General features: G+C 34.4%; 1 protein-coding gene and 1 long non-coding RNA gene across 2 annotated transcripts; one reads left to right on the top strand and one right to left on the bottom strand.

The window, feature by feature from the left end:
• Positions 1 to 899: 899 nt before the first annotated feature.
• LOC144567569 (Cox19 family protein (CHCH motif)) lies at positions 900 to 3,575 on the top strand. The gene is made up of 3 exons (XM_078317734.1): positions 900 to 1,127; positions 2,179 to 2,252; positions 3,198 to 3,575. The coding sequence occupies exons 1-3, from the start codon at positions 953 to 955 to the stop codon at positions 3,243 to 3,245; spliced, it is 297 nt and encodes a 98-aa protein (XP_078173860.1). The 5' UTR covers positions 900 to 952; the 3' UTR covers positions 3,246 to 3,575.
• A 7,369-nt stretch (positions 3,576 to 10,944) lies between these two features.
• Positions 10,945 to 11,327, bottom strand: LOC144567156 (uncharacterized). Its single transcript, XR_013515360.1, has 3 exons — positions 11,268 to 11,327; positions 11,084 to 11,171; positions 10,945 to 10,993 (listed from the first exon to the last, which is right to left on the bottom strand). It is a non-coding gene; the product is annotated as an uncharacterized LOC144567156 (long non-coding RNA).
• Positions 11,328 to 12,092: the final 765 nt, after the last annotated feature.

The following is a 12,092-nucleotide window of genomic DNA, read 5'->3' as shown; positions in this document are numbered from 1 at the left end:
TTCCCCACTTTATCAAAAAAGAAAAAAAAATGATTAATTAAGTGACACTGGTCGAATTTAGGTAGTATAATTTTGACTAATGTCAGTTCTACCTGTATTAAAAAAATATATATCCGACCCGAACCCAATTCATTAACATTGCTTAAAATGTATCATTTTAAATGAAAATAAATCACTACTATCAATCCCAAAACTCAACAGTCAACATTGACAAAAAAAACGTGAAATGAAAAAAAAAATAACAAAACAGATCGGATTAAATAACTGAACAGATTGGATATGGATCAAAATGTCTTGACCTGCAAATTCAGATCTGGTCCGTATGAAGATAATAAAATTATATTAATCTGATTCAAACCCCGACTCAATCCAATCCATTGACATCCCGACTAATAAGTTATCTGCAAACCACACTGGAATCAACAAAAAGAGAAACTTTTGCTTGCAGAGACCCGAAACCCATTAGTGGTTCACGGTCCTTGCCAGAGAATAATGTCAGTAGAAAACCACACCTTTGACTCTGCATAAGTCTTGGGAAATCTAGATTCAATATCCAGGTCTCGGCTTATCTTTTTCAAATCAATAAATTATGGCAGAATCTGTCTTTCATCAAAAAAAAGAATATCCAGGTCTCGGCTGTCGTTTCACTACAATCGGGTTGAGGCCTACATTCGATCCTACACCTTCCCTTTGCAAACCCCAATCAATCGCGGTCCAGTAGTATTGAAGCCCATTAAGCCAGAATTTGGATCCCCTCAAGTATAATAAATTTTGAGTTTGGATAAGACCGTCCGATCTGTTTTTGGCACGAATATTAAAGTACCCGTGCATTCCTTCTCGGACCGGATTGGTCTGGATTCTGATCGGACGCTCCATACGCAAACTCAAAATTTGGGGTTAATTTAGGGGACGTGGACAGATTAAGCCAGAGAACTAAAAAAATAACCAACAAATGGATCCTCGAATCGAGCTTCTCGCAAAGAAACCAGACCACATGACATCGCTCGGATCGTCTCCTCACGCCACACCCATGGCCGCCTCTACCTCCCCGCCGCCGCATGAATACCCGAGCGCAGCTAAAATATCAGACTCTATTTGCTTCCCGCAGTACACTGCCTCCCTCAAATGTACGCTTCATGCCCCACTTTATACTTCATGTTTTATTCCCTGCTGATTTTTGTAGATGCAAAGTTTTCCCTTGTATCAATTGCTTTATGTATTAATCGACTACATTTCATTTCATTTTTCGTTAAATTTAACCATTGCTATGCCAATAATACATTAAATTGTGTGAATTTCTTTGATTTTCAAGTGCTGCTATTGCTCTCTCTATGGCGTTTCTCTTGATTTTTTTTAGGGGGTAATTGCACTGGTGCTATCTTGTTTTATTAACTATAGTGTTGATTAAAACCCTCTATCAGATATAGGCTTCACATTGGCTTTCTTTGTTCTTTTATATATAGTGTTTTTGGGGTAATGACAGGAGAACCAACAAATTTCTTGCTTGTTGGATTTAATCTGTAGTTATTAGATTTCTAGTTTCTACAATAAACTGCACAAACTTGTCTCCTGAAATGATTTAAGTGCGATCTATCAGGTAATTGATGTAGTGCACCAGATATCACACTGTATGGTATAATCTGAGAGTGGTTGACCCTTAGATTATACTGCTTAATCTGCACATTGAGATGTTTTTCAAATTACAGCAACTGTCTAATTTACTTGTACATAACACCCTTTTTGAAACTGATGCTTTATATGTAAATATCTGCAAATGAGATTTAAAGATTAAATCAGTGCGATGTCAAGGAATGTATTGTTATACTTTTATTATAAAAATATATTTAGCCCTTCTCGAATGAGCCTTTTATGTTGAAGGTCACATGAACTCTTTGGTATAGTTTGGTTTAAAGCTGTCATGACACCTTCATGCACCCTGAAAATATTTGATATTAGTGTAAATACTTGGTTTGGAATGTACAAATAAAATTTCAATGTGTATATAAGTCGGTCACCTTCCATTTGAGTTTTATTCTAAACAATCCTGCTCCAATGCTTCTGCTCTGCTAAATTCTTTCCTTTAGGGGTAAAGAAGTAAAATCCAAGTGCTCAATTTTATAATTAGCTGCATATAAATTTACTTATTCTTTTCTGATATGGTGAGGACTTCTGACTTAGGTTTAGAGGCTAACCAAGAGAAGAGCAACTGTCAGCAATTCTTTGATGATTATAAAGAATGTAAAAAGAAAGAGGTATCACTTTCTTGACTTCATTTCTTTTCCTTTTTTTTGACTGATTGACTTAAGCTCTTGGATCCATGTCACTGTACTTGTACATACTTTTGGATTGTTAGTGCATAGATCTGTTCTAAGGCACTTGTACTAGCTGACAACAAGTAATTTGTTGTTGGGAACTTGGAAAATCTTGGAATAGTTACAGTATTTTTTTTTTCCATTTACTTCTTGTAGATTCAAAGATGAATTGAACTTTCTGTCTATTTTTTTGGTTTCATAGTCATAACTGGAAAGGGAGGGAGAATAGCAACCTTTACCAGTTTTTTTTTTTTGAGTAAAGGTTGGAGAATATGAAGCTTTACTAGTTAAAGAGCATTTTTTTTAAAATATATAATTATAAGAATTTAGATTTGTTCATCTAGGGAAGGAATATAGATTTAGTATTTGCTTGACAATACTTCTATATACTTGCGTGCTTAAGTGATGCGAAAAGAACTTTCTGGGATTAGCTAACATTCTAGGGAAATATGTTGGGCCATTTTTTAACAAAGCAACAGCTTTTGTACTACCCCTTTAAATTTGGTTATTTAAGGTTAAAATGTGGGTGGTATTTTATATGCTATATAAATATGTTCTCCGTATCCGTTAGCATAAGTTAACACTTGAAGTCAGGGGTGGAACACAGTAGTGAGCAAGGGGGCTAAGCCCCTATAAATTGAAAATTTATACTTTAGTCCATTAAACTTTGTAATTCTCATATGTATTAATACCTTTTAGCCCCCCCTTATAAAATAAAATTGCACTGTATCTGATTTTTCACCCCCCCCCCCCCCCCCCACACACACACACACAACAATCTTTATTTCCTAGTTCTGCCCCTGCTTGAAGTTTCCTTTGCTTTGCATCTTGCCTAGTAAAGTAAATTTTTTTTTTTTTTCCTCTTTTTCTTTAAATTTGTGACAGAGAGAGGCTCGACTGGAACGTAACAGCAAGAGATCATTCTTCAGTTAGAACAGGAGTTCTGAATTCTGCATTTAAGAGCGGTTGCACTTAACTGCTGCATTTCTAGGGCAGTTTGAATGGAATAATCCAGGGTTTTTTTGGAAACTGTGTCAGAGGATTGCATTTCTGATTTCATCCTTTAGTTTCAATTTTAGCTGTGCTAGGATTTGCCAGTTAGAGAAGGTATATCCTAAACTTTGATAAGTTTGAATGGTTATGAGGTAAAAAGGGAAGAAATAAAAAAAAAATTGTGGTTAAGTTTTGCTCATAAGTGGTGTGTATGTAAGAATGTCAGTTCCTCGCAATAATATGTGTATATATTTATAATTTTCCTGGCCAGCATAGGATTTATTCTATAGCATGTCAAAAGAATGCATTTCTGATTTATGTTTTCACTAAATGCATATACTCAAATGAACACATGGAGTCATGGAATACATGCAAGACAGGTAGGTTGGTTGTAGAAACTGAGAGGATTTATTAACGGTAAAGGCTCAACTAGGTGTTCTTTTACAAGCGCGGATCATTCATGAGCGTACCACTGAATTTGGAGCTGTTTGTCCGCGCAAATAGGAGAAGGTTTTGTACCAGCCATTTTGGTTCTGATAAGATGATAAAATGTTGGAAATTGTTTCTTAAATTTCTCTAACAAGGGCATTAAAATTAGCAGAATTTTAAGTTTTCGAAACAAGGTCATGAACCAAATTCGTCCGCACTTCTGAGATCAAAGAAAATTTACAAACAGAAAATTACACCAGATATTTTTTTTCCCTGTACGAAAAGAGAATTATATTATCTCTCTCAAATTTCTAGAGACAAAATGGGATAGCCAGATTACTAAAGAGTAATAGTTTAAAATCTCTGAGAGATGATTAACATGCTTGGTCACTTCACACTTCCATTATATATAAGAATACTAGCTATTCAATTACCTGTTTCCACATTTATAAGAATACTAGCTATTCAATTACCTGTTTCCAGTTGTTTCTTTAATCAAGTAGCCTGTTCAAAATACAGTTGGTTAAGTTTCCTGTCGAGATAGAAATATGCACCATTTGACGGTTGGATTGTTTTAGATAACTAGCCGTTGTTAAAGAATAAAAAGATGCGTTGTCATTATCATATCTAGAAACAAATCCTGATTGGTCCGTAATCAACACTCCGAAAATTTAATTGAAGATTTTTTTTGTGAATACATAAAATTGAAAGATTCACAGAAAAAAAAAAAATCTCCGAACAAGAACAATAATTAACGTCGTCCTCTCGGCCCTCCAGCATTCAAAAACAAATTTTAACTTTTAAAAAATTTGCAACACAGAATTGAGCATAGTGGTACCGTGGGAAACGAATTTAACGGACGCAAACAACAAGTTCGGCAAACTTACTCGAATCCTTCAAATTTTGTAAGTGCTTAAATAAAAAAATATACAATTACGATTTGAATTACATTACACTATGTAACTTCCTTAGGAGTAAAGCTAGGGTGTGATGTGCTCACCAAGAGAGTTTGGTGAGCACAACTCCAAAAGTTCATCGGATTGACTTCAAACGCAAAATTCAAACCGTTGAAATCCATGTGCTTCATGAGTGATACATGTGCATGCAAAATTTTGAAAGTTTTGAGTTTATGTGCTACACGGTCAAGCGGTCAAAGAAATAATAAAAATTGACTATATGAAATAACTTATAAATTAACTTAATAAAATGTTCATTTCTTTGACCGCTTGACCGTGTAGCAAATGAACTCGAAACATTCAAAATTTTGTATGCACATTCATCACTCATGAAGCACATGGATTTCAACGGTTTGTATTCGACATTTGAAGTCGATCCGATAAACTTTTGAAATTGTACTCACCAAACTCTCTTGGTGAGCACATCACACCCTAACTTTACTCACTTCCTTAGCCCATCGAGCACAATCTCTCTTTTTTCTCTAAATTTCTCCAAAATTTGGACCGGTTTCGAAATATTCTGTAGCACGGACTTTATGTACAACAGTGTAGCAAGTAAAACAGAGAAGGAATGCGAGTCAATAAACTTGTTTCGTGTTTCCGACAAAGTTCGGTCACAGAAAATGTATGGTGCGTGGTCCGCGTGCGCTCGCGGGGAATTCGCATCCTCTGAGATATCTCAAACTTAGTGTTTTTCGGAATATCTGTACCGTTCAAATACGTTCTGCACGAATCTGCAAGCAAACATAACACTGCCCCTGCGGTATCCCCGAATAGCCACCGTACACGTTGGTCACTCAAAATTGAGATATTAATATATTTTAGATTGAGTCTATGGTACTGTGCATATCACGGGTTGGTCCGTAATATGGCTCAATATTCAACTTTTCAAAATCCTAACGGTCAATCCGAACTGTTCATCTTGTTCTCCATATTAATATGTGTTTTGAGACCAAATTTTACATTTTTTGAATTTTTTTTACTATTTTTTTAGATATTTAGAAAATCACTTGATCTGAAAATTCTGGACCATCCAAAAAAAGTGATTTTCAATAAATCTAAAACAATAGTAAACAAATTTCAAAAAAATGTAAAATTTGGTCTCCAAATACATATTAATATGGAGAACGAGATGAATGGTTCGGATCGACCGTTAGAATTTTAAAAAGTCGAATATTGAGCCGTATTATGGGCCAAATCGTAATATGCATGGTACACTCACTCTATATTTTATTTGATCTTTTAAATTTTTTTGATAGATATTTTTTACACTGAAATAATAGGACTATTTCAATGTGTGCGTATTTTTTTTATCCTGAATGTGTGTACTTTTTCTTTCTTATATTTGTTACATTCCGAAATTTAAAACATGATTTAAATTGATAAATCAATCATTGGCTTAAATAAAAAGTTTAATTAACTAAAACGAAACTAAAATTTTGAAATATAAATGAATCATAAAATTATGTACATTAAAATTTAGAGGGTTAAAATCAATGGTTTAAATAGCGTTTATCGCGAAATAGCGTACGGGTTAAAAAAATCGCGCTATGCTCAAATAGCGGCGCTATAGCGCAGAATAGCGCGCTATAGCGGCGCTATTTGGGCATAGCGCCATAGCTTTTTTGGTCGGAAAACGCTATAGCGGCGCTATAGCGCCGCTATAGCGCGCTATTTAAAACACTGGTTAAAACATAAAATAAATAGTTGTATTGAGTTCTAATTAGGAGAATAAATATACAAAATTATTGTGCCAATAAGATTAATATAAAACTTACGAATTTCATTCAATTATGAAATTTTAGGATTTGATTTGATATATATATATTGTTTGATAACGAATTATTTAGATTTTAAATTGACAAATAAAGGTCCGAAATATACATACGAATTTAATTGTAAAATTTTACGAAAATTCGATTCGAATTTATAGGAGAAACAGATTTTAAATCAATTAAAGGAGACCATAATGAAATTCTGATTTGTTTGAACCTTTGGATTTCAACCCAGCACGAATCTTGATGCAGCCCCTTTAACCCCTCTCCTTCTCTCTTTCTCTCCTCTCCCTCTACCCGTGACAGAAACAGAAAACCCCCCCTCTTCTTTCCGTCCCCTTCCTCTTCCTACGCCCAAGGCCAGAGGGCTCCGCCCCTCCCCTCTCCCGTCGCCGGCGAACCCACCGAAACCGCTCCCCTTGCTCTCCTCTCTTCTCTGGCCGTGAGAGTTGCAGCCCCCGCCCCCGCCCCCTCTCCTCCCTTCTCCGCCAAAAACAGGGCGGCCCCCTCCCATTCCGCCGCTGCAACGGCCAGCCACCGCCGCCGCTCCACTCTCTCTTCTCTTTCCTTCTCGGTCTGACCCACCAGACCCGGCCGAAACCCCTGCCCCTCCTCTTTTCCCGCCTCCCATCCCCTCCCGTGAAATCCTAGAAACTAGGGTTTAGGCTTGGTGCCGTCTCGGTGTTCGATTGGTGCTATCTTGGGGTACTATGGTGATTGCTAGTGCTCAAGTGAGACGGCTGCAAGGCGGAGCGAGACGAAACCCTCGAAATCGACCGTTCTCCTTTGACATCCTCTCTTTCGGTTAAATTTTAAATTAAATTATAAACTTCTTGAATTGTGTCTGGATGAATTGATTAATGTCGTAGGATGTGAATTTGTTAATTTTCGAGTACGGGTTGTTGATTTTCCCGACTCGATCGAATTGCTCGAATAAATTAAGTATAAGGGGTTATATTGTAAAATGATTTTATTAATGGTCGGAATTGTAAAATATAGAACCATGGTGATTTGTATGAATTAAAGGGGCTAAAATGTAAGAAATGATTTGTTTGAAATGGTGGCCGGCCATATGTGAAATTATATTGAATTGGTATTGAACACCTTAAATATTCTAAGTGTTGGTATCAGTTTAATTGTGTTATTAGTTTATTAATTATTTGAAGTTACATGGACTGAATTGTTGAAATTGAAATATAACATAGTTCAAAAATGAATTATGCATCTCAAAATTTAGATTAGAGTTGGACTGTTTTAATTTAAAATGATCTGGACTGTACATATATGGATTGTCAGAGTGAATATGAATTGGAGTGGATTTATTGGACGTGATTTTAGACTATTAGATTAAAATAAATATAAAGGAAACAAATAAAATAATAACTGATAAACCGTGTTCTTATTTATAATGATGTATTGTTATTAAATTAAATCCAGATTGAGGGTGATTATAGGTGTGACATATTATATGCATGGCTTGATATTATGAAGTCCTATATGGCTCTGAAATGTAAATAAATTAAATTGAGGGTTGTTTTGTGCAAAATACAAGCCTTGGGATATACTTGAATCGAATTGAAATGATTGATTGTTTTGGGCCTTATTAAATTGGACTTGAATTAAAATAATTATAAATGAGCCGAAAGGTATAAAAGAATTGACGAATTGAAAGACGGCTTTTTGGAATCTAAGTTTTGAGAATGTAACCGAACTAAACCAAGTAATCGTATAATATAGGTGTAGGCTCAGTCGAGCCAGATTTTGCGAGGCAATTCGAGACGCCTGATCTTTAAATTAAGCGGTACGCTCGTCATAATAAGGTGCGGGATTTTTGGACTTGTTTGATACTTTATTTTCAGGAATTAAACTGTGTATTCGTTTTGTCATGTTGAATATCATTGATTGCATCATTGAATTGTGTAGAGCATTTGCACAGCCCAATCAAATTAAACTCGAATTGATCTGAATTGAATGATTTGCATGCTGGTATGGTTATAGGTTATGTTGATCTATTGTGATCTGATCTTGATTGAAAGTCACCACGATTGGATTGAATATGTGAATGTATGTGAATGGATTTACGAAGTTAAGCACTTGGATCCAATGAATTTGCCAAGTCCGGCTGTATGCTGACTTGGATTCCCAGGATCCTAAATGGCCTTAGGTGAACGGCCCTCGATATTCTCAGTACCGGTTGGGACGAGGGAGGGTGATTATGTTATGAGATGTGTGATTTGAAAATCGTGGGTGACATGTGTAACGTCTATGGCTCGGTGGCATTTTCCTACGTGTTAATGCATTTGGAAAGGTCAATTGAATGTTACGACTATTGGAATGATTCCAAAGAGGATTTTCTTTATATGATTCGAACCAGACCTTAATAAACTGTTAAGCCAAGCGATTGCAGATGGGTGTCAGATAAAGGGTCCAGCGGTTGGCCATCTGTAGGTGTCAGTAACCCTACAGATGTGGGTTTGATAATGGTTCAGCTCGAAAGAACATCTGTAATTGCTACAAGCCCTATTGAATTGAGTTAAGCCAAAATATATGTTGTGTTTGAAATTCATCTTGGAAATTCCGTAAACTGTGTTTCAGGTTGATTAAATTGTTGTCGAGCATTGACATTCTGTTATTTATGATTATTTATATATGTTTGAACTGTTATTGTTTGGGTTTCATTTTTGAATGTAGAGTATGATTGCAAGTCCAATAATCTAAACTGTGGCAAATTTCGCACTGAGAATTTATTCTCACCCCCTCTCCCCGATTATTTACAGGTTCATTACACGGACGCAGCAAATGAGGATATTGGTAATGCATATAAAAAGATCTACTGCCTTGCGTGTATATATGACACTAGATAAATACACGCGGCAGGCTGTCACACCCGGTGGATTTGGGGTGTGACAATATTAGCTGCAATGGGCCTAAAACATGTTTTTTTGTAAAATATATTTATTATGTTATTCCATTCTATACATATTTTATGCTTTTCTCAATAAACCAAGTGTTGGAAATATTTAATTCATATAACTTCATCAAAATTTGTAAAATGTGAGGTGAAAAAAAAATGTTCGTTTGTAGTTTGTATAATAAAGAACGAATATTTTTGAGTGAGTCTATGGTACTATGCATATCACGGGTTGTTACTGTGCTACGGTTCTATATTCGAGTTTTCAAATCCTAACGGTCGATCCGAACCGTTCATCTTGTTCTCCATATTAATATGTGTTTGGAGACCAAATTTTACATTTTTTGAAATTTTTTTACTATTTTTTTAGATATTTAGAAAATCACTTGATCTGAAAATTCTGGACCATCCAAAAACAGTGATTTTCAATAAATCTAAAAAAATAGTAAACAAATTTCAAAAAATGTAAAATTTGGTCACCAAACATGTACATATTAATATGGAGAACAAGATGAACGGTTCGGATCGACCGTTAAGATTTGAAAACTCAAATATAGAGTCGTAGCACGGTAACAAATCATAATATGCATAGTACCATAGACTCACTCAATATTTTTTATGTATTTTTATATCACATATGCTATTACCTTATTAGATACGCATTTACAAAAAAAAAAAACTACGAACCTCCTCGTCATGTAATTGAAGAATAGTTTGCAAATTATAAAAAAGAATAGTTAACTGTTTTTAAATATTGTTCTGTTTAAAATTTTAAATATACATGAAAAATATAAAATATTTTACTTAAAATACAACGATAGAAAAAAAATATTGTTGGCTTTTTCGTATTGATCGGATAATCCTGATAAAAGAAGTATAAATTTGTGTTTTTTTTTTTTGAAGTGTCTGGAAAAAATATATATTCTAGCTAAGATTTATTAAAAATATTTAAACACGTACGTATACTAAAATATGCCATCAATTTTGTACTTCAATTATGCTTCACATTCTTATATCCAATTTTAAAGTCCAAATAGTCGATGCAAACCGCTTAATATGAACTTTATATTAAAATATAGTTGGAGATCAATTTTTATATTTTTGAAATCTTTTTTATTGTTATTTTAGATAGGTACAAAATTAGTTTTGGATGGTCCGAAATATGAAAACATTGATTTTGTATTTATTTAAAAAAAATAAAAATAATTCAAAATAATTTGATCTCTAAATATATTTTAATACGAATATTGCCACAAGTTTTATTCATAGGAAAATAAAAATATATATTAAAAATGAGAACAGATGCGGGAAAATTTCAAAAACATAATGGCAGGATCGGCCGCCATGCCAAACCCAGAATGGCAAAATATCACAGCAAGTTTTATTCATAGTACAAAAGCTGTTGCTTTGTTAAAAAATGGTCCAACATATTTCCCTAGAATGTTAGCTAATCCCAGAAAAGTTCTTTTCGCACCACTTAAGCACGCAAGTATATAGAAGTATTGTCATTCAAATAAATCTAAATTCTTACAATTACATATTTTCAAAAAATGCTCTTTAACTAGCTAGAGTGGTTTTATCGATCGTTTTTACATGCAGAACCTCCATTTCAAAAACCTAATACGAATAAATTAGCTAAATTTATGACTTTTTGACACACTATGTGAACTACAGAATAGAGAATGCTTAGATTTTATAAAGTGTTACCAACGCTTCATGCTGTAGTGGAGCTCTAAAAACAAAGTTATGAATGCTTATATCCCAACAAAGCTTGTTTCGATTAAGAGATAGATACCTATAACAGAAGTTATGGGGATAAGTAATCAAAGTAATAACCAAACTCTTGCTGACTAACAGATTAGAAAATTACAAGAAATAAAATAGAACTCACTCCACTTTAGAAAAAACACGGGCTGAAAAATTCTCAAATCGATTCAATGAAGACATCACCTACATTAAGTTAGATCAATAGATCAGAAAAAAGGCTCAGGAACTATTATTAGTCCAATAACAGTAAATCAGTTTCATGTAATTCCACAGATAAAACAAGTGGACAACACATAATCAGTTCCTAGTACTAGAATATTTAATGCTGACCCTGTTGCGTTGCAACTGGATTGAACCTAAAACATCCTGCAGGTACTTGAGTCCTAAGAAGAACTCCGGATCATACACAGCTTCAACGGCATGAATCACAACCTAACACATGACCAAAAATATACCAAAGTATCAGACTGCGAAGAATATATGTCTGAGATAATCTGCCAAGTCAATTTGCACATTAAGAGCTCCTTGATTTTCAAAATTATCCCCAGCAAGTGAAGACTAGAAAAGAAACTAATAAATAATAATGAGCGAACAAAAGGGAATATATAGAAATAATAGTTCCATACGAAGTTGCGATGGGTTTTCAGAAAACTATAGGATATCAATATAAGTTTAGATATCCTGTCATCTTTTTCAAGTCAAGAAATGAAACTCAATTTGAACTGAATATCTTCTTCATACTTTGAACCAAATTAGAGAAGAAAACTTGACAGCATTGCTAGGTGTTTTTATACACAATCATTGCTGGGGTTTAATTACTAGAAATTTTTAGCGAATTTCTAGTAGGGTCGTCTCAGATTTTTGGCTGTTTAGTTTGATTGAAATTTTGACAGGTACGGGGTGGTGCCAGTAGGGACTGAAATGATACTGTAGTACTGGTACACTAAAG

Source organism: Carex rostrata, chromosome 16 (genome assembly GCF_964058835.1).
Source record: "Carex rostrata chromosome 16, lpCarRost1.2, whole genome shotgun sequence".
Classification (NCBI taxonomy): domain Eukaryota; kingdom Viridiplantae; phylum Streptophyta; class Magnoliopsida; order Poales; family Cyperaceae; genus Carex; species Carex rostrata.
Note: the sequence above shows the minus strand (reverse complement) of the source record. Positions and strands in the feature narration are given on the sequence as shown.

What these genes read in the sequence shown, in the direction of transcription:
- LOC144567569 (XM_078317734.1), top strand. Translation starts at nt 953, where the DNA reads ATGGATCCTCGAATCGAGCTTCTCGCAAAGAAACCAGACCACATGACA. An exon ending in GTACACTGCCTCCCTCAAAT is followed by an intron (nt 1,128 to 2,178) that starts GTACGCTTCATG and finishes CTTCTGACTTAG; the next exon opens with GTTTAGAGGCTAACCAAGAG. An exon ending in AAGAATGTAAAAAGAAAGAG is followed by an intron (nt 2,253 to 3,197) that starts GTATCACTTTCT and finishes AATTTGTGACAG; the next exon opens with AGAGAGGCTCGACTGGAACG.